The sequence below is a fragment of the Rosa chinensis genome, chromosome 3 (assembly GCF_002994745.2).
Source record: "Rosa chinensis cultivar Old Blush chromosome 3, RchiOBHm-V2, whole genome shotgun sequence".
In the NCBI taxonomy this organism is placed as follows: Eukaryota; Viridiplantae; Streptophyta; class Magnoliopsida; order Rosales; family Rosaceae; genus Rosa; species Rosa chinensis.
This window is the reverse complement of record NC_037090.1, coordinates 37,630,688-37,656,075: the sequence shown is the minus strand read 5'-3', so window position 1 is coordinate 37,656,075 and position 25,388 is coordinate 37,630,688. Positions and strand designations below refer to the sequence as shown.

The window sequence follows — 25,388 nt, the reverse complement described above, 5'->3', positions numbered from 1 at the left end:
GTAGACATCTCCCCCTGATGTCTGCGCCTCCCCCTGATGACTACGATCATGAGAGTTTAGATAATTTCCGCAAGCCAATTCTTGCCACATGTTTCTCGATCGTGGATTTGGGCAATGACTTAGTAAACAAGTCTGCCTCACTGTCCTCAGATTGAACCTTGTTCACTTTGATCTCGAGGAGAGTCTGTTGTTGTTGATTATGCTTGGTGTTATCGCTTTTGATGTAGCCTTGCCTCATTTGTTCAAAACAAGCGGCATTATCCTAAATGCTCGTAGGCTCATCTGTGGTAGACTTCAAACCACAATTGTTCAAACATGCGTAATTATGGATCCATCCAATCCATATACATTCACGAACCACTTCGTGAAGAGTAATGATCTCTGCATTGTTCGAAGATATAGCAACTAGGGTCTATTCTGTAGACCTCCAAGATGTCACAGTCTTTTCCCATGGTGAACACTTGACCGGATTGGGAATGACCTTTGTGTGGGTCAAAGAGATACCCAACATCAGCAAAACCTTCCAAAACACATGTCGTTTTGGGATGGGGATAGTGGACGCAGGCCAGTGTTGGCGGCATACCTGGTGTGTGATGGGTCCGAATCCATCATCTCTTTATAGGGATAGAACAAGCCCATATCAATCATACATCTCAAATATCGAAAGATATCTTTTACACCAATCCAATGGCGTTGCGTTGGCGCAGAGCTATATCTAGCTAACAAGTTCACAACATATGAGATGTCCGGTCTTGTGCATTAGGATAAGTACAATAATGCGCCTATTGTACTAAGTAAAGCACTTCTGCCTCTAGTACATCTTCGTCATCATCCTTTCGACGAAGAGGATCATTTTCAAGATCAAGACTATGGACGATCATGGGGGTGCTTGAAGGCTTGACCTTGTCAAAATGCCTAAGCATCTATCGACACGATGCTCAAGTTCTAAACCGAGACATAATCATGTTCTCCCAAAATTCTTCATCTCAAACTCGGATTTCAAGTGTTCAGCGGTTTCCCTTAACTCTTTAAGGGCTTCTAATGAAGATCATGTCCAACATGAACTGCGATAGAATCCGAAACTTGTTATAGAAACGCGTGGGCTTTATAGAAACGCCTGGGCATATCCCTTCCCAATCAAGTAGTCACTTTAGTGAGCATTTCAATCTTATTGTAAACGCGCTCTGTGGTCTAGGGCCTCTTGACTTGGGTAAATGAAGTTCACCATGAACCTTCATGTATATTCCGTATCTAGATCCCCATAGAGATACGTAGTGACCACATTTGTAAGCTGCATGTTCAGTTATTCGGAAACTACCGAACTGACAAGGTAGTGGAGTGCAATGACATCCATTACGAGAGAATATGTCTTATCGTAATCGATTCCAGAGCGTTTTGTGAGAAGCCTTGCGCCATAATAAGGCGAGATTGCCATATCTTTTTCTCATCACGCTTTCTAACGAAGACCCATTAGTCAATAGGTTTTATTTCAGGAGGTGTTGGCATTACTGGCTCAGAAAACCTTCCTCTTCATTAGAGAATCCATCTTATCCTGGATCGCATCTTTCCATTTAGGCCAAATCTCTCTACGTTGGCATTCATTCATCAACAGAGCGTGGTTCGATGTCATCAGACTCAACAAACTCATGCGCAACGAAATGTGCAACTACATCATCAATCATGATGGAGTTTCTATCCAACGTCTCATGTACACTAGTGTAAGTTTCATAGAGCTCTATATTCTTAGGAATAAGTTCTGACATTGAGGCGTCCCCCAACGATAACCATAACCCGGAAGATGCTCATGAGACGGATTTTGAATGTCTATGATCAAAGCATTGGAATGTGCCAAAGTATCCTTCGAACTCACGGGCCTCCCACGTATCCTAGCTGGTGCCATGGCCTATAATGCTAGAGTGCCACTCTCTTTGGCATTGACGCCATGCCTATCTCCGTGTAGGGTGGCGCTACGTCCTCTCGTAGGGACATCCTTCCTTGCAGGCATGTTTGCAGCATATTTGTGTGATCTCGTCACTTTAATAGGGATCAAGATAAGACATAGTGGGGACAGACCACGACAATTCCTGTCGTTCCTGTTGAACATCTGTGTTCTTATCTCCCCCGAACGACGGGAAGACTGTTTCATCAAAGTGACATCCGCAAATCTAGTGGTAAGGAGATCGCCTTGCAAGGGCATTAAGTGGCGGACGATTGTTGGAGTCTCAAATCCAACTGAGTTGCCCATTCGTCTGTAAGGACCTATCATAGTGCGCTGTGGCGGCGCAATGGGCACACAAATGGCTCACTCAAATATGCATAAGTACGATACTTGTACCCACTCACTAGCTGTAACGCAGGGGTACAGTGAGTGGCGGTAGGTCGTAGACGAATTAGCATACCTGCATGCGATATTGCATCACCTCAAGCGGATATAAGGAGAGTGGTGCGCATTACCAATGTCCAGACTATCATCGTAGTCGTTTCCGTGAGACCAATTGGGTGTGTACATGGGAATATGATGTCCAACATCAGTCCTAATGCAATAACCATCGAAAGTCTTCGATGTAAACTCTCCAGCATAGTCAAATCCAATTGACTGAATATGATGATTTGGGGAGTGAGCCCGTTGTCATATGATATGTGCTAGGAGTGTAGCATGAGCAACATCACAAGTGGACAATGACACGACATGTGACCAGCGTGTTTGCGTGTCAACCAACATCATGAGATATTTAAACGTCCGCAAGTTGGTTGAATCAGTCCATAGAATCCCCATGGATTTGATGTAAGAACAGAATGAGTATTTTCATATCCTTTGCGTAGGACGATCTCAGTCCTAATTTCCCAAAGGAACTGGCTTTGCAAAATGAGCGAGAGGCCTTAGAAGCGACCAATGAGGATTTTGGTTAGGCCTGAGCGTCTGTAGCGCTATTAGAAGCAAAATGTGTGACTACATCTCCCATCATGGCGTTGGAGCCATGGAAATTAGCATGTATGGCGTCATGGCGACAAGGAGGAACAACCATGGCGTTATGCTCATGGTTGGCGCCTTTTATGGCGTCATCAGATTCTTGCTTCGTTTTGCTCAAAAGGATGGATGTCCAAGTGAAGTCTTTAGTAGACGGATCATCATATCATGACCATGATGACCTTTCCTGTCGTGACAAAGCCAATATGTGTCTAAATCCAAGAGATCTTCTCTCATAACTTTATTGGATTTAATAGCTCGAATAGTGACATAGAGTCCACTAGAGAGACACATAAACTTCTCTAAGATGCGCCTTTGTTCGCAATCGTTAGAGGTATTTGCAAAGGAACTCATCTCCGTTCTCTACATGCGTTTTCGCATGGAATCCGTTGGCTATTCATAAGGCAATTTGCCCTAAGAGCGTAGAGAGTTTCTGTGACAGTAATTAAGGTGCCATTTGGCAAGTGGAACTTGGGCTATTCCATGTCCTTGAATTAATTTTGATGGCCCAGCCATCGTAGTCACAAAGTAATATGCTCAGAATCAAAATTTAGTCATAATGAAAAGAACTCGAAATTTTATTCATAAGCCAACGGAGTATATCATTGTTTCTTTTATCAAGGAAAATCTAATCCAATAAACTAGTTAATGCAAAACAATGGTAATCGTCTAACTCCTTTCAGTATTTCCAATGTAAATGTGACCAGGTGAGTAGAGAGATGTCGGTGGAGCAAAGCTCGCTTAAGTACCACTTATCTCAAAACCTTCCTAGACATCACACTTACGTTGAGTACGCCTACTTTGAAGAAAGACTAATATCATTGGCATCTACTACAAAAGTAATATGGCAATCGTCTACATCTCTTGGAAAATAAAATGACTTAATCAAAATCGCCAGTTTCTGGGTCTTGATCCTTGTAGTCTTCCACCCTTAGATCGAGATCACCATCTTGATCTTCTTGTTCCATGTAATTTGCTTCCCTTGCTTCACAATACGTCTTGTATGCGTTTGCAACATTCTGGGGTGCTGTACATGCTTTGACCCAATGTTCAGTTGATCCACATCGAAAACAAACATCATTATGGTCAGGCTCCCTTGATCGAGGCGCCATTGGGGCGCGATTTGGACGACCTATGCTCTTGGTGGCGTTACCACCATGGTCGGAGGCTCCGCCTCTCTCTCTCTCTTCACACGTTGACCTCCACGGTTCCGTGCACGCCTCTCTTGGCGATTTCCTTCCTCTTTAGGGCGAACATATGGACCAGAATATCCAGAATTGTCCCTACTCTTAGGGTTTCGCTCCTTGCGTCCTCCCTTGGGGGCGCGACTATAGTTAGACTCTGGAATAGACTTAGTTCCCACGGGTCTAGCATTATAGTTCTTCACAAGTATGTTGTCGTGCTTTTCAGCTACATTCATGGCACTAATAAGCTCATGAAACCTCGTGATACATCCTGCTTTCACATCAATCCGATAATTCTTTGAAATCATCAGGGCAGAGACGGGGAAGGTAGAGAGAGTCTTCTCGATCAACATCGTATCAGTTATGGTTTGGCCACAAAACTCCATCAGAGACTTGATACGAAGAGCTTCCGAGTTATAATTAAGCACAGACTTGAAATCACAGAAGCGGAGGCTATGCCATCGCACTTCTAAATCAGGAAGCAGAAAGTCACGAACATTGCCAAATCGCTGCTCAAGTTCAACCCATAGCTTTCTTGGGTCTTCCTCATTGAGGTATTCACTTTGGAGCGCGTCATTCATGTGCCTTGTCATGAGAATGATGACTTTAGCTTGATTTGCTTCAAAAGCAGTAGCTTGCCCAATGGAGAGCACGTTCTGACTAGGCTCTTGGATGGCTTCCAGAAGTCCATCAGCCTTAAGATGTTGGCGCACATCTCGGACCCACCTATGGTATCCTGCGCCAGTTGTCTCTAGTGGAACAAAGTTCAACTTGTTCAGGTAACTCATCCTGAAAAACAACACAAGATTATGGTTAGTTTCGGAGCGAAAAAGGCTACCACGAAAAACTATTAAATTCCTGAGTGTAGTCGCTTCCAAGAAATTAGGGATTTTCTGAGCGTAGTTGCTTCCAAGAAAAATCCGATTCCAAGAGGGGTTTTGGATTAGATCGAAACAACGATGTATGTGGTCGATCGTTTTCTTCTCAACAAACTCTAAGTTTGGAGGACTCTACAAGCTCCAAGCTTGGAGTGAGCACGAACCCCTACAGTTCGGCTTTTGGTTTCCCCTATGAAGAAGAAAGGGGGGTAGGAGAAGGGATATTGGAAATCCCCGAGATAAGAAGAAGAAATAAAAAAAAAACTTAAAAAACGGGAACTTTTAGAAAAAATTACCTTAAAAAGTGGCCGGAAAACTTGATCGAAAAGTTGGCCGGAAAAATGTCGCCGGAAAAGTGGCCGAAAAAGTGTTGACTGACCGTTGACCGGAGATGCTGACGTGGCAGATCGGTTGCTGACGCGGCAGGGCTGACTGGACTCCTGCTTGGACGCTGACGTGGCAGGAAACTTGGCGGCTTGGTTGGTGCACGTGGGCTCGATTGTGGGTTCTCCCTTTTTTTTTTTTTTTTTTCTCTCTGCCGGTTCAAGTGAGGCGGACGTTGGTGGCCGGTTCGGTTGAATTTAGGCCGGTTCCGGATTCTGGGACGAGGTGCAGCTATTGACAAAAGGTGGCAGTGAAGGGTGGACGGGAAGATGGCGAACCACACAAGAGATCTTCAGATTCTTCTTGGGAGGCCGGTTTGAACACTTCCGGTGGCCGGTTCAGGTTGATTCCGGCAGGTTTTGGGGGTGGTGCCGCCGGTTCTGGGTTCCTGGGATTGAGAGCTTCAAGGTAGGCGGCGGTGGTTTCTGAGATTTGAAGGTTACGAATTTAGGGTTTCAGGGTTAGAGCTTGTGCTGATAACGTGTTTTAGGGAATCAGAAATTGAGAGAAATTTGCTATGTGTTCTCATTGATAATAGGGGCCTCTTTATATAGAGGATTACAATGCATAGAGTTAGAATCATACAAGGAAAGATAATCTCTAGATTCTTCTAATTAAACCCTATTACCACTAGGTCAAGTAACATAGAGTTTGGGCCAAACACAAATAGAGATATCCTTAAACAAAAACTAATTTTTGTTAGCAGGTCTTAACAGTTTTATAGGTTGGAATCTTGTTAGAGAATTTCCGTGGGTCTAATGAATGCCATCCGGTTAAACTTGATATAATCCAATAATCCATTATCTTAACGGGTTATACCAGGTTGAATCCGTCGGTGCACAACCGGTTAAAACCGCCCATAACTCACCCGGCCCGTTTGTCAGGCCTACTTTTTGTTTTTGTTTTTGTTTTCTGAGAAGGTTGTCGATATATATATTCAAAACGGCGGTGAGTTGAAGGGTTTGGTGGTATTATAGCTGAAGGGGCGAGTATGATGAACGCGCAGGCTCAGCCGGCAATGGCAGGTCCTCAGGGTTACCCTCATCATCAGCCTACTTCAGTCGAAGAGGTCAGAACCCTCTGGATTGGTGATCTACAGTACTGGGTCGACGAGAACTACCTCACTACTTGCTTTGCTCACACCGGCGAGGTGTCTCCTCTCTACCTCTCTCTCTCTCTCTCTTTCTCTCCCCAATATTTATATGCACTTGTTGTTTATTGACACTAGCTACTTGTTCAATTTTGGATTCAAAGAATTGCGTGGTTAGGTTATTTGAATTATTAGAGAGGATGGATTTCTTTGCGCAGGTGATTTCTATAAAGATCATACGTAACAAAATCACTGGGCAGCCCGAGGGTTACGGCTTTGTGGAGTTTGTCTCACACGCCGCGGCCGAAAGGATTCTGCATGCTTACAATGGCACTCAAATGCCTGGAACTGAGCAGACTTTTAGGTTGAATTGGGCTTCTTTCGGTATCGGCGAACGGCGTCCTGATGCTGGCCCTGAGCACTCCATTTTCGTAGGGGATTTGGCCCCTGATGTCACCGATTATGTGCTGCAAGAGACTTTTCGGAATACGTATCCGTCCGTTAGAGGTGCCAAGGTTGTCACTGATCCAAACACTGGACGCTCCAAAGGTTATGGCTTTGTCAAGTTTGCTGATGAGGCGGAAAGGAACCGTGCTATGACCGAAATGAATGGTGTTTATTGCTCGACTAGGCCGATGCGGATCAGTGCAGCAACACCAAAGAAAACCACTGGTTTTCAGCAGCAGTATGCTGCAGCAAAAGGTTATATTCATTTACTAATTTGATATAGAAATAAGTTATTTCTGTTATCTTGGCAAAGTCTTGTTCCCTGACATGAAGCTGCATTTACCTGTGGATTTTTCTGGCAGCTGTATATCCTGTTCCGGCATACACTACACCAGCAGTTCCAGTAGTACCAACAGCAGATTATGATGCAAACAACACTACGGTAAGTCAGACATCTGTATTGAGTTGGGGTGTTCTGTCTTGCGTCTTATTCTTACCATCTATGTGGTTTTCTAATACAGATTTTTGTTGGAAACTTGGATCCTAATATTACTGAGGAGGAATTGAAGCAAACTTTTTTGCAATTTGGAGATATTGTCTATGTCAAGATTCCTGCAGGCAAAGGCTGTGGTTTTGTACAGTTTGGGACAAGGTTTGTACTTCACTTAGCACTTAAGCCTTCACTTGATTGTCTATATAATTATAATTAGCAACTGTCCAGCATGGTGGTTGAATTAGAATGTTGGTTTATTAGGTTAGCCCTTGTCACAGTCACTCCTTTGCTCAAACAAAAAGAGGCCATAATATGTATTAGAGCCTACACAAACAGGGTTAAAAGCAGTACATTGCCTGATTCCTATAGGCTGTGGTCAATGAGAACTTATAATAGGGGACTGACAAATTAGAAAAATGGCCAGATAGGAAACAGTAGTGGTATGATTCCATCAGGTGAGAAGACAAAAGTGGTACGTGAGTGGACTGCCTCCACCTCCATTGGATCAGAACCATCAATACCAATGATCTGTGCCTGGAATGCATAGGTTGGGCTAGGTTTGGCTTTAGGAGTTATCTCCAGAGCTGAGACCTGCTGTTGTTGAGTGGCAGCAAATGAGGAACCCCCCACCAGAACCATTCTTAAGACCACCAAGCCCTCAGCACAATTTTTTCTTGGAGGAAGGTTGGTTGAAAAAGGGGCTGGCTGCATTGGCATATGAGACAAGGGTAGGGGCCCCAGCGGAGAGAACAGTAAGGAAAACGAGCGCTCCGCCAACTAAGGGCAAAATCAACACTTAGTGGATGACTAAAATAGTTGGGAATGAAACCAGCAATAAATTTCTGGGCAGTACTTCTCAACAAGATTGATCCACTTGGATCTTGGTCCATGATGGCCTTTTTGGGTTTTGTCTTTCTCTGAGTAATGCCCTAAGGTTTGATGAAAGATGACTAAAACTTACTTTGTATTTGTCAGCTTCTTTCTCCCTTCCCTCCCCCAAGAATGTTACTTCCATCTTCTGTTGTTTATTTTGTCACTTCTGTTCATATAGGGCGTCTGCTGAAGAAGCTATACAAAGGATGCAAGGAAAGATGATTGGCCAACAAGTGGTCCGCATTTCTTGGGGTAGGAGCCCAACAGCTAAACAGGTTGGCCTTTTAATTTAGATGTGTAATCAAATACTTATTTTGCTTCACTGGTGTCCTGTAATATACCAGTCATTTTGGTTTTCTTGAAGGAAAGATCGGTCAATTAAAAGATTGTAATACACAAAAGTAAGTCTTTGCAAAAACGAGATCAAATGATTTTTATTTAGGAATAATGTTGTTATGCAGAAAAAAGTGATATCATCCCCTTATGACAAAAGGGATAGTGCTATGATTTCATCTACATATAATTTTTCTTCTATATTAAGTCAATTGTCTTTACTCTGGAGAAGAGAAATATTTAATCAATAACATGTTTGATTTATGTTTTCTAACAAAACAGGACAGAGAGGGGCTACAGATTTTTTTTTTTTAATTGGGGAGGGGGGTGGGGTGTTAAACTAAAAGAAAAGAGAACTCAGTGATATCCTTGTACCAAGTGCTATATCTTTTTCCGACAGATGCATTTTATGTGTGATAGAGATTTCCATATGTGTTTCTCTTATTCGCTGGTTCATACACCCATACATCCATACATGCATAAGATACAGATATACATCATACATCAGTGATATGCTTTTACTGAGTACTTTATCTTTTTCTGACACACTTATTTGTGAGAAATTTTCATATCCATTTTTATTTTCATGGAAAGTGTTGTTCATACACCCATAGATGCATACGTGATATCTTTAAAGAAAAAAGATACATTCATTATCTGACAAACATGCCTTGTTGTAGGATGTACCTGGTAGCTGGGGCCAGCAAGTAGATCCAAATCAATGGAGTGCATATTATGGTTATGGTCAAGGCTATGATCCCTATGCCTATGGAGCTTCTCAAGATCCATCGTTGTATGCATACAGTGGATATGCCGGTTATGGCCAATATCCTCAACAGGCATGTCTATTTAAATTCAGTTTTGGATGGATGCATATGGTTGCTTTCAATCAGATTTTAATTTTTCTTTTTCTTGTAATGTTGGTTTAAAGTGGCTGTGTTATAAACTGTTAGGATGCTTTCGATTGGATTTTATTTTTTAAATACTTTTAAAACCTAGAAGTCCACTTAACTATCCGTAAATGGACTAGTTGGTTTTTTTCTTAAAGGGACATCAAAGATAAATCCTTCCTCTGAGGCTGGGGATAAAGATAATTAATTACTTTTTTTTTTTTATGAAAAAATTTGTAAATCAAAAGTTCAAAAAATATTTTATTATTTTTCTAGAATCACATGAAAATGCAGAGGAGTATAGATTGACATTATGGGGAGCATTAAGTACATATATCTTGGAGTTGGGGAATTAAACTGAAAGATCCACCAAAGTACGGGTTTTTAGTGTAGTCGACCCTAACTTATTGTTGGAGGTGTATGTGTAGATTCAAAGTCCTGTTTACTCTTTGGCACTCTCTCTTCCTAATATTGCAAGTTTTGTTTCTCATAAAAATAATTGCGCTCCATGTTTTTGTTATGTCTTTTGAGAATCATAATGGGTGAAGTGTGCAGCTATATGGGTTTTTGTTTATATCTTTTGCTAGTCTATTATGCCTGTAGTATCACCAATAAAATTTAAGATGGAGAATCAATAAAAAGTAAATTGAGGGAATTACTTGAGGCAATATACATTTCTTCTTTCCATCCCTACGATGTCTATAATTGTCTTCTAATTCTCTTCCTCTTCAACTTTTTAAGCTTTCAAGCATTTCATGCCTTGCAGCAAACACCACATCTTATGGATTGTAATGCCTTAAAAGTCTTTTTCTTTCATCCCATCCTTTGTTTAGATTGAAATTTCTGTAGGTAGAGAAACATAATATAAACCATAAAGCAGAAGACTCCTAGTTGCCGAAGTTTCAGTTGGGGTTTAGGCCTATGGCATTGCAGTTTAGGAAAAGATTGAAAAAAAGCAAAAATGGAACTGATAGCATTATGAAACTTTAGTTGGATGTGGCTTTTTCTGCATGGAGATGCTTGAAAGCTATAGTAGTCCAGCATGGAAAACGATAAGGACAGAAGCTACATCCCTATATGTAGAACAAGAAAAGTTGCACTGGTGACCACCAAGACTGGGGGCAGTTGTTTGTAAAGAATTATAATGCCTTGTGCATGCATTATAATATTTGTATCTGACTACATGTAATTATAGTGATTCTGCAGTATAGATTGGTGCCTGACTACATGTAATTATTAAAGGCGTAAGTGGAATGGACAGGACCTACTTGTTTCTATGTGGTGTTGCGTTCGAACACTTCATTGTACCTACCTAGCTATTTGCTAGAGTTCCTGCCTCCTTAAGATTGTATGGTTCAGCAGAAGTCCCAGTTTCGAATTGGGGTCTGTATAGCAGGTTGGGGGATTTCTTGGTATAAAAAGTAATATTAATAAACATATACATATAGTAGACTGAAATTATTCCACAAATACTAGACTTCATTTTTTTCATTGATAGGGGGATCAGGGAGTTCAGTTGGATTGTGGAAGATTGAAGAGATTCAGAGAATCAATGATTTATATATATATATATATATATATATATATATATATTTTTTTTTTCTTCTTTCCATTGAAAATTGCATTTAGTCATGCCCCCATGGACGGATGACGCTGCATCTTATTTTTAATTTTGAAGTCAAGATGAGATGAGAATCATGAGATACACATATAATCTACATGCCTGCAGTCTTCCTGAGCTTTTCTTTCCAATTTTGTTTTAGAATTTACTTCTTCTCAGGGATACAATACATCTCTGTAATGTATGATTTTCATACATGAATTGTTGAATTGATGCGATTTGACTTTGTATGGATGTGGAAGTTTTGAGGATTGCTTATAGACATATTTTTTGTGTGGAAGATTTGAGGATTGCTTATAGACATTTTATTGACTACTTGTTTTCAGGTTGAAGGAATTCAAGATATGGCAGCTATGGCTGGTACTGTTCCATCTTTAGAACAGAGGGATGAACTGGATGATCCCTTGGCTACACCTGATGTTGACAAGTACAGCTTCTACCCCTTTTCATGAGTGACATATTTTCACCAAACAATATATTTTATTTTAGTAAAACTAAACTACTAACGAACAAGCAGCCAACCCCATGGTTTGTCCCATATATGATCTGAGGTTTGAATCCCCTAACAAGACCTAACTAGCTACCCTGTCTTTCTAAAAATTTTAGGGTTAGGCACTTCGGCTGGAGGCCTCCAGTTTCCAGCTTGGGTTTGTGTAGCGGGTTTTGGGGATTTTTGGGTGTGGGTGTGGGTGTCAAAGTAAAACACTATAGTTTAAGGAGTTATGAGTAAACTTACAAATTATTATTTGCATTATTTAAGCATGTTAAAAATATCAATCTTTTCCACCATGGTAGAAATATTGTTAAAGTGTTGATGTTGGTTTCGCATGACAATCCACATACTTTTGGATTTCATACAAAGACTTCCAATTGATATATTTTCAAACATTTTTTTTTAAGTCTTTTTCTGAAATGTTAATGTTGGTGTCACACGACAACCGACATACTTTCGGGTAACATAGAAGACAGATGCTTGCTATTTTCCGAGGTTAGAGTTGTAAAATTGTTATAAAAATTCATGTGTCCAGAAGATATCATACATATGCAGTAATATGGCTACATATTTCTTTTTGTTTTACAAGGTTGAATGCTGCTTACCTCTCTGTACATGGAAGGGCCATTTTGGGCCACCCCTTGTGGCTAAGAACATCAACGTTTCCGCAGCAAGCATAGTCAACATTAGCATAATGACGTCATTGGTTTGATTTGGATTCTTCCTCAATTTTCCTAGAGTTCACATTATGAAAACCAGAGAAGAAACAGTGGAGATGTGCTAGAATGGCTATAGTTGGTGCAAATGAGAGTGGGAAGAAACACAGTAGTTGAGTGACCCCACTTTTTCTCTCAATCAGTGGCTGGGGCTGCAGTTGTCGCTACGTAAATGTGCCTCAGTCCGATACCAGTTGCCTTTGCTGGGTTTGTTGTGTGAGAAAGTGTCTCAATACTGTTGCACCTTAAATGTTCCAATTGCTCCTTTGACAAAAAAAAAAAAAAAAAAAAAAAGAATACAATACCTGTTGCCTTTGCTAGGCTTGTTGTATGAGAAAGTGTCTTGATACCGTTGCACCTTAAATGTTCCAATTGCTTATCTTTAGAAACGTTAGTGATACTTGAAATTGTTGCTGGAAAATTGTACTGAAACAATATTTTTGGGTGTTTATTAAGTGTTTCCTCAATTTTTGACCTTCTTTTTCTCTTTCGGCTTTGCACATTTGAGTGGTGTTCACCCACACAAACCTATTTCATTTCTTAGAAGAAGAAAAAATAAGGTTCTGTTGTACATCTGTTCGAAAGCCCAAAGTGACGACACATAATCCTTCCTTGCATTTGTGAGTTAAGTTGATTCATGCTAAAATACTTGATAGATCCTGCCCAATCTGTCATAATAACTTGGAAACAATTGATCATCTTTTGAATGACTTGTTCTCATGATAAACAAGTCTGGAGTACAGCTTTCCCTTATATGTATGGATTGCACTCCTGACCTCATTCTTTCATTGACTGGTTAGATTTAATTGCTTCAGATAATAATATAGATTTTGAAGAAACTTTATCTCTTTGTACCAGTTATTGTATTTGGATTGTTAGAAACCAATTAATCTTTAAAAATGTTTTGAAAAATCCTGTTCTGACAAGTTCATTTGGGGACCATCTTCTTCTGGTAAGTTCAATGTTAAAAAGTGCATCATGGATGCAGTATGATCCAGTTACTCCTCATTCAATGACTAATCTTTTAATAATATGTGGAAATTAAATATTCCTCCAATAGTTAAAATTTTTTCCAGGATTTTGATTAGAAATAGACTTAAAACTAGAGATAAGTTATCTACTTATAATCATTCTATTTCTCATCTTTGTCCCCTTTGTAATCAAGATACAGAATCTGTGAATCATTTAATTATGCACTGCCCTTTTGCTGTTCATGTTTGGTCTATTTCTCAACTTCCTAACCTGTTAATTGGAATGGATTTTTGTTTTCTTGGTTGGAATAACTCTGCATGTTTGAGGAAAGTTTTTCTTATTCTTTGGCCTTTATGGAACTCTAGAAATTAAAAGTTATTTTTCAAGAACTCATTGCCCAGGGCTCTCTCCCCCAATTCCAAGGCCCTCTGCGTGGGGACCCGTGCCGGAGAGGACGTGCTAGCACTTAAAGAAAACGGCGTTGTTAATTCAATCGGAATCTCAGACAACGCTTCTCCGCCGTTGATCCTCCAACAAAATCATTGCAATTCACGACCTAACCTAAGGACAAAACGTGTGGAGGTAAACGTACTCCTACTTTGATAAAGATGCAGACGATAACATTAGCAGAAATGAGGAAGTGTCTGATACGGTAACAAACTTGATCAACTCAAATTAGTTGTCAAGCAAATCATCTTTTCGTTCTGGCTATTGTGAGTATGGGAGAATTCACCCAATTTACTTTTATTAAATTTCCAAAATTTTCTAATTTGTAAATATACATAGCAAAATGATCATTATGCCAATGAGAATCACTAAGCTGATGTTAAAGAATGGTTTGCCGGAATATTAACTGCAATTAAAAGACAATCACACAAAATAACACAAGAGAATTACGTGTTCACCCAAAACTCAGCTAAAGCCTAGAGCTTAGGGCTACGTCACGGTAGTTTGCTAGTGGTTTCACTATGATCGAAATAAATATGGTCAATTACACTGTATAATGGTTTAGCTGTGAAAATACAAGTAAAAAAGCGAATGCAACTGAATGGAGAATGATGAAACATCGTCCCTTTGAGGCATGGAATTGAAGATCCTTAATGTTTGACTGTATAAGTAGCTACAAGGCATGGGCAGACGTCTCATCATGTGTCCACTCCTGATATGTTGTTCAGCTAGGTATCCACAAGCACAGATGAGCCTCTATATCCAAACTTTTGCCCGGTAACCGAAAGAACAATGGCATCCGTACGTAATCCCAACTCTAGTGGAACATCTCAGCTTGGCTGCCACTAAAAAGACCAACACCATCTGAGACTAAAATCTGAAAGGACAATTAAGTTCAACTCAACACAGACATAATTGAAATTTATTTTCAAAACTGGAAAACCTTGAACACTAGCTGGGACTACATACCTTAAAAGTTCAATTCAACACTGGCTTCATCTTAGATTGCTTTTTTCCATTCCATATCATGATTATCATCCAAAGATCTCAGACTAGATGGCTAGCAGTTGCTTTGCAGAAACCAAATCCCCAATATTGACAATAAAATAAGGAGAAAATCTTGGCTTGCTGCAAAAGAAGAGCAAGAGTTGGTATTTTTTTTTGGCTATTTACAAAGAGTGCAACACTAAACAGAGGGTTATACCTGTATTGTGAAAGCCATAAAGAATTTTCAATTCATCTCTTTCCAAGCTAGTAACGATTTTAAAAGAGTCGAGGAAAACAGAGTTAGCCCAATAATCTTACACCACCACTTTGGAGGACAATTTGGAGGCACAAACTGAAAGCTTCTTTTGCTGACAGGAAACCTGTGGGTGAGCCGGCGAGTCAATAGGTTATAGATTTTCTCACAGTATATGCTTTCCACTAAAAATTTTGATTCTGCAAGCCTTTAATTTGGTGGGAAAAATCTATAAATATTTCAAATTTGACAACAATCTATTGAATGACATAGAAACTTCACTAAGTTGTATATATTTTCCTTCAAGCAATTAGACAACACATGCAGTAAGATGATAGATCTTGCTGTAGGTTTTAATTGTTACTTGGCTTCAAGTATAAACAGAGAGGAATGTATGTTCCTTGACAATTGGACAATAAAGCAATGAGGACCAACAACAATTTTTTTCTTTCACATATGAATAAATCCTATAAAGCTGTTAAAGAGACAGTACAAAATTAACCAATAATTTGAAAAGCTTACCTTGCCTTGGTGCGGAACTTCATGAAGTTAAGGGATTGCTTAGTTCTTATAACGTAAATGAATGTAAGTAAACCTCCGTAGAAACTCGCCTTCTTCTGTGCGTGTCAATGAACTAATCAAAGCAAAAGAAAGAAGAAAAAGAAAAACAAATTTTAGCTAATTGATGCCTCATATGACAAGTGACATGGATTTGCATAAACTTCTGAATTGAACATGGCAGCTTCATGACTTGGATGTCTTAAGAATGAGAAGTAACTTATAACTTACAGATAGCTGTAAAAGCTCTTTCAAAATTCACCTCTGAATTTTTTTAGCTCTCTCAAAATTCACCTCTGAATTTTTTTTGGGCTCTGAGAACGCCTTTGCCTGCACCAAATGACTGCTTATGGGTACATGACAGCCATAATCTCAACTACTACAAAGCATCTGGCAAGGTACAAACAAAAAGTTAATAAAATATCAGCAATTTTTGTGAGCACCAACTCTTGAAATCGGAAGAGAAAGAAGACAAAGAAAGCTACCTGCTTCACCAATTAGCTCGTTTCTATCATCCATCAGACATCACACATTGTTGCTTTGATGGCATAAATTGCTTTTAGCACAACAGAGCCAAAAATGACGAAACCTTGTCCCCCAATTCCTACTGCAAAGAGCTAGGATAAGAAGAGTTGGTTTACATATTCAGTTCTATCTGGACAAATAGAGCAACACAAAAAATGGGTCATAAGAGTCCACCTGTACACTGCAATCTGTCAAGAGATTTTCCATGCAACAGCTTCCACTATAACAATGATTTCTCAATGGAAAACAGAGTTGGCCAAATAATGTTACACCACTGGTTTGGAGGACAATTCAGAGTAACAAACTGAACTTGGGGGATGGCACTACCAGTTTAGGTGACTCAACTACTCCTCATCTGGTGTTTTGGAAAGCCTGCAAATCAAAGAAGTCCATTTTTGAATGATGCTATAGTACTATGGAAAATTATCCCAACCCTACTCTATTGCCTTCAAGTAATTATAATGTCGAATACCAAGGACTTCACCAAGTTGTAGGAAGTGTGTGTCTTCTACCTATAGTTTCAATCCCCAATAACAAAGACCTAAACTATTCTATAAACTTCACCCGGTAAAAAACTTTTCAGGGAAATTAACACAATTTGTATGCATGTATTCATGCTCTATCTATGCTCAATACTTATGCTATACATTCTCAATAGGAATGAGTAAACAACAACCATGTAAGGGAAATTATGGATCATGAGAAGTACCAGGACTCTGTTTGCAAAACAGCTATTCCTCCAATTTAGCAAAAACCTCCAGAAATTGTTTGGCAAAAACAAACTAGATGCCCATGCAAAAACTACATATTGAATGGATTTATTTATATAATTTAATTGCTCATGATATAGTGAGTACAAAGATATAGAAAAGACAGAGAGAATGATAGAGAGACTAACTTACTCTTTTGCTCTCTTTAGCAACTCTATTGAATCTCCTGCAAACCCAAATGAGAAGAAACATAAATGAGTCCAATGCTTTATCAAACTCAGCATAATAAATGCATAGCAAGAAGGACTGCCTTTCTCTATACCTTAAAATTGTCTTTATTGTAGGATTGCCTAAATCAAATTTCACGGCCTTAAGTATATCAGCCTCCATTCACACACCTTTTCAATCACAAGAAGTATCAATCTGTTATGCACTACATTATAGAATCGTGGGAGAAATGGAAAACACTTGCTAAGATGAGAAAATGAAATTTGAAACTTACCTCTTCCTTGGTGTATCTGTTATGCAACACAATTCTTCAACATGTGGTGTGATCGATCTCCTCATACTTCCTATTAACCCCACAAACAAAAGGATTGTCAATACGATTCATACCGTATTCGCCAAGTAATAAGGAAAGTGAAGGGTTTAATGCATTGAAAAGGCAGGTGGTAGCATGTTTGAAGAACATACCGTATTCGCCCCAATGTTGGTTAATTCTCGATTTTTATATCTCCAACTAATAGAAAAGAAGTTTGGTCAGTGCTAGATTAAAACAAGAAATAGGTATAAACTATTCATTTAAGTTTGCATTTTCAAACTAATAGACAGATTAACTAAAATTAGAAGAAAAGAGGAGAAGAATCAAATGGCCCAATTTAACAATTAGTTTAGTAATAGATGAAAAGAAGTCTTACTCTTGATTAATGGAATATGACGAATCTTAGGCCACTCTGAGCCGCTCTCCTCCGTGCATCTTTCTTCTAGACGGGGACAGTTGGAGATGTTTATCTCTTTCAATTTGGTGAGGCGTTGCATAGCTTCCACAGGAGGTAGATACTTCAGACTACTGCACGACCGAATAGTCAGGTCCTCCAGAGATGCAAGGTTTCCCAACCATTCTGGAATAGCCTGCACTCCACCAAAGGACCGTATTTCCAAATGTCTTAAAGAAGGCAAGTGCTGAATTTGTTCAGGGAGAGACTTGAGCTTACGCCACCCCCAGATGGATAATGATTCAAGCTGTGGTATAGCCTGAAAAGCCGGGAATGCATGGAGCTTCTCGCAAAAAGGACCAATTGTCAATTCCTTCAAACGGGTGAGACTGCAGGACTGTGACGATGCTGCTAACCCATCCGGTAGATATTTTAATTTACGACACCAACGAATCTCCAAGCTGCGGAGGGATGTGAGCTTGTCTGAACTTGGAATAGTTTCTAGATTATCGCACCACCATATCTTCAATTTTTGAAGAGATTCAAGGGTTTGAAGAAAGGCACTAAATTCTGGCCCAAATTGTGCACTTTCGCAGTAACAGATTTCCAAGTCACGGAGTGATGTGAAGCCACCTTGTGAAATTGGAAGAGAGTCTAGATTACTTACACACAACTCTTGGAGGGATGTACTCAGACTTTCGATTGAAATGGATGGTACCTTAGGGCACCTTGTTATTCTCAACCTCCGAATAGAGGTACAGAATTCCAGCCCACCCGGTAGACTTGATAATTCGGGACAGTCTTCTATACTTAATACACCGAGAGATGGGAGGCCTTGTGAAAATGGAATGGATGTTATTTTGGGGCACCTCATCACTTCCAATGTTTGAAGGGATGTGAGACCATCGCCTGTAGCATCTGGGATGTACTTTAAATTGTCACAACCCCACAACGACAACCCTTTAAGAGAAGATGTGAGTATCCCATCAGGTAAATATCTCAAATTATTGCAATTCCCTATATACAAATGAGAAAGAGATGCGCAGCAGTGCTCAAACCCTTCTGATATATGAGTCAACTCCGAACATGAATGTATGTTTAAATGTGCAAGATTCTTGTTGTTTTCCAACATCCCTTCCGGCAGACAAGTAAGTCCCCCCACATTCGATAACCTGAGATTAGTGAGAGTGGTGAGTTGATTGCTTAGAATACTTGCTATTGGCATGCCTCCACTATCCATGTCTCTTATCACCAACCTCTTAAGAGATGGAAAATGACTGGGAGCACTAGTCAGTTGGTCACAGTGAATCAAGGTCAGCTCCTCAAGGCAAGGAAACACCACCCTACTTCCTCCCTCTGTTGGCGCTTCCATCCATTCAATCAGGTTCTGTGCCTCCTCAATATGCAATGTTTTCAAAGCAGGGAACAAAGGCCGGGCCTCCTTACTTGATCCATTTCCACAGTTAACATGGTTATCACCATAAAACTCAGATCCCATACAAGTTAGATTCTCCATGCTCTTAATCTTAACACAACTAAGACTGGGTAAATGCCCAAGTACTGGAACTCCTTCACATTTGTTGCAGCCCAATAATTCAATCTCTTTCAAATTCTTGGCTAGCAATAACCATGATGGAAATTCAATACCCATGAATTCATGAATAGCCAAAAATTCCAAACTATCATGTGGTCGTAGGCCTTTTAGTACATCGTCTTCATTGTCCACATTGTGGCTTGGCCTATCAAGCTTCCATTCAAGGATTAACTTGCGTATATGTTTCTTCTCAACTAAGTTTGCTTTCTGCGCTTCTTCTCCATCTCTTACATTTTCCAGTCCATAAATAGATAAGGTGTTCTGCAACTGGTTTAAACCACTCAATTCCTCAATTCTCGGACCTGTCTCTTTACCCACCTTGAGAAAAGGTAATGACCGAAGATTAGTGAACTGTCCCAATATTCCACTTGGAACTTTCATATATCTACCAAAATAAATGTGCCGCAAGTTTATCAGATTTGCAATTTCTCTCGGAAACTCTTCAAGCTGATAAGCTATTTTCAATGTTTGCAGGTTGTAAAGCTGACCAATTGATTTGGGAAATGTTTTGATTCTTGTTTTCAAAACATTCAGATACCTCAAATGTTTCAACTTCCCAATTGAAATTGGCAACTCCATAATGTCTGCATTGTATAAATTTAAGACACGTAAAGATTTAAAATTAAGTAAGTTGCTCTCAAGGTCAAGGACTTCTCCATTGAGAAAAAGTGAGTGTAAGTTCCTTGATTTTGATACACTTTCTGCAAGATCATGCACAAGATCGTGCATCTTACATTTGGTAACATTACCACCATAATCCTTTCTAGCGTCTTGAAAAAACGACTTCGCCAATAGGATTTTAAAATATTCATTACCTCTCTCCTCCATGTCTAGGCCTTTGTCAGGACAAGGGTGAAGCCATCCCTGAGCCATCCATAGTTGGATCAAGTCATCCTTTTCAATATCAAAATCTTTGAAGAACATCGAGCAATATGCAAAACATTGTTTCAAGGATGAAGGTTTCAATTCATCAAAACTCAACTTCAAAATTGACAAAATTCTTTTTTCTCCTTCTGGTAAATCCCATATTTTATTGTTTACAATTGACCGCCATTCGTCAGTTGTTTTGGAGCGCAACATAGGTCCCAAAACCTATTATCAATGGATTATCTATTAGATTTATATCACATAGTAATGTTAATACAATACTAGCTACTTAACATACACTATGTGCACATCAATTGACTTTTCTATAAATAAAAGAAGAAGATGGTTACACTATTTTCTTTTTTACTTGCTCTGATCAAGCAAGGTTTTTTGCTTAATCTCTGTGGTAGTAATTAAAAAAAAAACAAATATAGAGAAATATTGTTGTATAAAATAAATAGAAAAGAAGTGGATGGCCTAGTATAAAAGATTTTAAAATCATCACAAACCTTCATTTTTTTTATTTTCTATTGCAATTTATGAAAATTTTGAAATGTAAGGACTAGACGAGCTAGTGATAATAATGATCCACACAAAAGAGCTGCATAGCTGGGGGGAGAAAAAATAAAAATGATAATTAACAAAATTTTTAGTTTGAAGTCTTATAATTGACCTCTTTCTTTTGGTCGAAATCTTAATGAAAGCCTATATTTGTTATCTCATGTTTGCTTTTCATTAAAAAAAAAAATCAATTGAAGCAGAGGTTTTCTTCAAACAATAAGGAGCTGGGTCAACTATTCAATCAAATGTGGTCTAAATACTAAAGCTTATATTTTGGTTATTTCAGTTTGACTTTATTTTACTAAATATGACTAAATTTAGTTTGTCCCCTCCAACTTTAGGGCAAACATCAGTTTGGTCTCTAATCTTTTTTTTTAATCACAATGGTCCCTGCACTTCTAATTTCCATCACCGGCCTCCAAATTTCAAATTGACTCCAAACATGACGTCACAAGCTGAGTTAGCCCCGATAGCATGACCCACTTTTCAGACTTGACCCTCAATTTGAACAAAATGTTCAAACTACTCTCCTCCTCTTTTAAATCCTACAATCCTTTCTCTAACCCCAAAAACTCATATCCCTTCGCAGCTCCACTTAACCACCCCCATGAGAGCAACCACCCCACTCAACCGCCACCATGAGCACAACCCAACCATCCACTCCTACTTCACTTCCAACCCTCAATCCTCTTCACCATCAAAACCAGTCTTCAACTACTAAGTCCCTCTCCTATCCCTCATCTCCCAATCTCCCCAAACCCACACTCTCTGTAATCCCAGAGGCATCCCCACCACCACGCAAACCATCAAAACCAGATTTCCCTTCACCTTCAATACCCAAATCATCAAAACCAAAATTCAATTCACCTTCACCATTAAAACTAGATTCATATCAGTGATTTTACCTTCATCGCCCAAACCCTCCAATCTAATCCTTGAATTCAATTGTTCTTTCGAGTTTGGTCGAAGCTAACAACAGAGTTCATCGGTTGAATGATTGTAGTACCAGTGCTAAAAGAACAAGGAAAAAATAAAACCTGATGCTTCAAATTTCTTGGTTTTTCTTCTGGGGGTTAGGACTAAGTCTATCATCATTGAAGACTGGAGCGATTTTGCCGCTGCAGATCTTCGAGTTCCTATACCGGATGATGATGCACTCGCTCCTCCAGACCGATCTCTGATTCGGTGTCATCTACAACGACGTCATCTCTGCCACGGAGGACGTCGGCTGCGTTGGCGATGTCGTTAAGCATAAGCAGCTCGTTTACGACCCGTTCTTCTTGAAGCGGAACCTATTTATGACCCCATTTTCGTTCTTCTTCGGAAGCACTTCTGAAGGCGTGCTGAGGGAGCAGCAGGCCTTGCTGGAGTTGGAGGACATGACGACGAGGTTGAAGAGGGAGAAGGAGACGCTGAGGAACACACTCAATACTTGATGACGGCGTCCACCGTCAAAGAAGTTTTTCCTTCATCTTTGGTGGTGAATTTGAAGGGAGAGAGGAAGAAGAGATTAAAGCCTAATGATTTTTATTTTTTTTTATATGGATTGAAGTAATGTCCTCCTTTTTTTTTTTAAATATTTTTATTGTGAAAATTTATGTTTTGCCCTTCTTGTAGCCCATGCTTTCGGGGCCAACTCGGCTTGTGACGTCATGTTTGGAGTCAAATTTGAAATTTGGATGCGGGTGATGGAAATTGGAAGTGCAGGATCCATCGTGATTAAACCAAAACATATCAGGGACCAAACTAATGTTTGCCCCAAAGTTGAAATGGGCAAACTGAATTTAGTCCTATTAAATATTATAATTAAGTGTACCTCAATGATGATTGGCCTCTGATGCAGCAAGATCAATAACTATTGGTTCGTTTTTGAAGAATTGTGTGGAACAAGTGAATCTCAGTCATAAGTATTAAATTCAAATGTTGAAATTAAAACAACTTAATACTATAAATTTATTCTCAAATGTGATATTCATTTGTCAATTACACTTTCTTAAAATGTTATTTAGATAAGCAGCTCAGTTGCTACTTATATGATCTTTGCACATTCTAGATTTATTGCCTAGTGACAAGGAACTTCAATTTGTTAGGTCACTATCAGACTTTTGGAGGTAGAATGCGGGTTGTGGCAGTATATGTATTTTTTGTAATTTTGAAAGGGTTTCATTTTTAGGTTTTTGGTAAGCTTGAGGTTTTTTTTTTTTTTTTTGGCAAAGTCTTGAACTAAGGTTTAGAGTCTTGATATTGTGCCATTGTTATGTCGTATCAACAGAGGTTTTTACCATATGTTGTATCCTAGGTATTTTCTTGTCGTTAGTGTGTTGGTGAGCTACTCTTGCGCTTGGTTTGACTGTTTTGGGACAATCTAGGGAATATGATAATGTTTTTCTTGATTTTGACTATGAGGACATGGCTCTCGAGATTAATGGTTTTTTTTTTTTTTTTGTTTGATTAGTGGTTTGTTAGCAGTGCCTAAGAAATGCTAGTTATTATGGTTGGAGTTCCTCTCTTCCGTTTGATGTTTATGAGAATATACCTAATTACTTTTAGGGACACATAGTGCTACCATATTACGCAACTTACACCACTAAGTATGATGTTATGATCCTTTGAAATATGTTTTCTAACAATGCAAACGACATTGGATAACTTATGATTATTATTGATGAAAATTAGAGTACCAATTAAGAATAACAATGAATGATATAATTAACATACCTTTGCCATTAATGGTACACCTCCGCACTTCTTAGCAATCTCTTTACCAGCTATCTCCTGCTCTTTGGACATAGGAGCACTCCCAACTGAAAATGCTTTATCCTTCATTATGAGCCAACATTCATCATCTGATAGTCTTCTCAAATCACACCTAGGAAGGGTCTCCATGACTTTTGCAACTTTGTCACTACGGGTGGTAATAATTATGCTACTTGCTCGAGTATCTTCAACAGTTGACAAACAATTCTTCAACTCTTCCCATTTCTGAGGATCTTCGCTCCAAACATCATCAAGTATAAGAAGGTATCTTTTCTTTTTCAACTCTTTTTGAATGAGATTACAAATCTTCTCCTTACCTTGTATTGCAGCTTCCTCTGATTTTAGAGATTCCAAAATCCTCCTTAAGATTGTCTTGACTTCAAAAGGAGTAGATACACACACCCATATTCTTACATGGAAGTGTTTATCAATCTTAGATTCATGAAATATTGATTTAGCCAAAGTTGTCTTCCCCAAGCCTGCCATTCCCACGATAGCCAAAACTGGAGGATAGTTTTTGGCACTGTCATTTGACTTGGTCAAGGTTTTGACTATATCTGACACGACCTCCTCCCTTCCAATGATGAGCTTCTCATCATTATAAAATTTGGAGATGGTTTCCCTGTCGGGTACTTCAACATCTTGTGAGGTTGCATCTGCTTGTATCCTAGCAACTAACCCAATAGGGCCAGCTGCCTCATCGTTCAAATCCAGCAAAGATTTGTTGATCCTTTTAATTTTATTTGCCATTTTAAAGCGAAATGCAATGGGATTGTTGTGTGAAAAGAAAGATTTCACCTTTTTCTTCATCTGATTCTGGAGTTCTACTTTGCGTCGGAGAACTTCATACCCAATTTCATCCAAAACATCATCGGCTTTGTGAGCTATGTCTTCAAGATCCTTCACCCAATTTTCCAAAGTCACCCCTCGAACATGTGAATGGTCGACATCTAGTAGCATAGCTTGAATCTTGAGGAATGATGCATGCAACTGTGCTAGATCTCCTTTGAAACCCAACACGAGAGTGAATTCTTCAGCAGCAAGCGAAATCACCTTGGTCAGTATTTCCTTGGCAGAAAAAGTGAGGAGAAATTCTGCCATATCTTTCAGAACTCACGACAAATTAAGCAAAGAGAGCTTTAGGTAGTTGAGGAAACAAGAAGTAAATTGAAGATGCAGTGTATGTCTCCTCAAAGTTATTTTGAATATATAGAGACATAGCAGATGGCAGGGACTTGTATTAGAGATGAATTTAGATTAATTGTTAACGTCATTTGGCTTATGATAATGGTAAAGCTAGTGGCTGTACACATCATGCTGAAGCCAATACCTTATCTTGAATATGGATTTTATTTCTGCCGGCCAAGTTCATAAAAGGGGGCCATGAGCCCATGACTTTAGATGACATTTGAGAAAAGTAGAAGATAATTTTGCTTAATTGTAAACGACATTTGGCTTACGACAAAGGTAAAACTAGTAGTTGTACACATCATGCTAAAGCTAGCTAATTCTTTATCTTGGATATGGATGTGAATTTGTCCACATATCATACCATAATATGATATCTTGAATATGGATTTTATTTCTACCGGCCAAGTTCATAAAAGGGGGCCATGAGCCCATGACTTTAGATGACATTTGAGAAAAGTAGAAGATAATTTAGCTTAATTGTAAACGACATTTGGCTTATGACAAAGGTAAAACTAGTAGCTGTACACATCATGCTAAAGCTAATTCTTTATCTTGGATATGGATGTGAATTTGTCCACATGTCATACCATAATATGCTATCTAAATTATGAATTTGATTTCTGTGGCCAAGTTCATAGAAGGGAGCCATGAGCCCATGACT

General features: G+C 39.2%; 2 protein-coding genes across 15 annotated transcripts; one reads left to right on the top strand and one right to left on the bottom strand.

Annotated features, from left to right (window-relative positions):
• Positions 1-6,342: 6,342 nt before the first annotated feature.
• LOC112192843 (polyadenylate-binding protein RBP47B') lies at positions 6,343-12,844 on the top strand. The gene is made up of 8 exons (XM_024332739.2): positions 6,343-6,564; positions 6,723-7,206; positions 7,314-7,393; positions 7,473-7,603; positions 8,496-8,592; positions 9,331-9,489; positions 11,488-11,588; positions 12,244-12,844. Exons 1-8 carry the CDS (start codon positions 6,406-6,408, stop codon positions 12,332-12,334), a joined length of 1,302 nt encoding a protein of 433 aa, XP_024188507.1. The 5' UTR covers positions 6,343-6,405; the 3' UTR covers positions 12,335-12,844.
• Positions 12,845-14,235: 1,391 nt separating this feature from the next.
• Positions 14,236-24,783, bottom strand: LOC112192378 (putative disease resistance protein RGA4). Of its 14 annotated transcripts, none has more exons than XM_024332087.2 (14): positions 23,498-24,783; positions 17,740-20,443; positions 17,516-17,561; positions 17,325-17,394; positions 17,145-17,220; positions 17,015-17,048; positions 16,287-16,484; positions 16,073-16,204; positions 15,882-15,977; positions 15,819-15,849; positions 15,552-15,646; positions 14,994-15,156; positions 14,759-14,917; positions 14,236-14,666 (listed from the first exon to the last, which is right to left on the bottom strand). In XM_024332087.2, the coding sequence occupies exons 1-3, from the start codon at positions 24,635-24,637 to the stop codon at positions 17,536-17,538; spliced, it is 3,870 nt and encodes a 1,289-aa protein (XP_024187855.1). In that variant the 5' UTR covers positions 24,638-24,783; the 3' UTR covers positions 14,236-14,666; positions 14,759-14,917; positions 14,994-15,156; positions 15,552-15,646; positions 15,819-15,849; positions 15,882-15,977; positions 16,073-16,204; positions 16,287-16,484; positions 17,015-17,048; positions 17,145-17,220; positions 17,325-17,394; positions 17,516-17,535. The 14 variants fall into 14 exon arrangements, with proteins under 14 accessions (XP_024187855.1, XP_024187857.1, XP_040372019.1 ...); XM_024332089.2 differs by having other exon boundaries at positions 15,552-15,663; positions 15,819-15,977; positions 23,498-23,769; positions 23,854-24,783; XM_040516085.1 differs by having other exon boundaries at positions 15,552-15,663; positions 15,819-15,977; positions 17,740-19,935; positions 20,167-20,443; positions 23,498-24,782.
• Positions 24,784-25,388: the final 605 nt, after the last annotated feature.

Coding starts and splice junctions, on each gene's coding strand:
- LOC112192378 (XM_024332078.2), bottom strand. CDS start 24,637: ATGGCAGAATTTCTCCTCACTTTTTCTGCCAAGGAAATACTGACCAAG. Junction 20,444..23,497: donor GTGTACCATTAATGGCAAAG/GTATGTTAATTA, acceptor CATTGATAATAG/GTTTTGGGACCTATGTTGCG. Junction 17,562..17,739: donor TCATATTCCATTAATCAAGA/GTAAGACTTCTT, acceptor CTTTTCTATTAG/TTGGAGATATAAAAATCGAG.
- LOC112192843 (XM_024332739.2), top strand. CDS start 6,406: ATGATGAACGCGCAGGCTCAGCCGGCAATGGCAGGTCCTCAGGGTTAC. Junction 6,565..6,722: donor GCTTTGCTCACACCGGCGAG/GTGTCTCCTCTC, acceptor TTCTTTGCGCAG/GTGATTTCTATAAAGATCAT. Junction 7,207..7,313: donor GCAGTATGCTGCAGCAAAAG/GTTATATTCATT, acceptor TTTTTCTGGCAG/CTGTATATCCTGTTCCGGCA.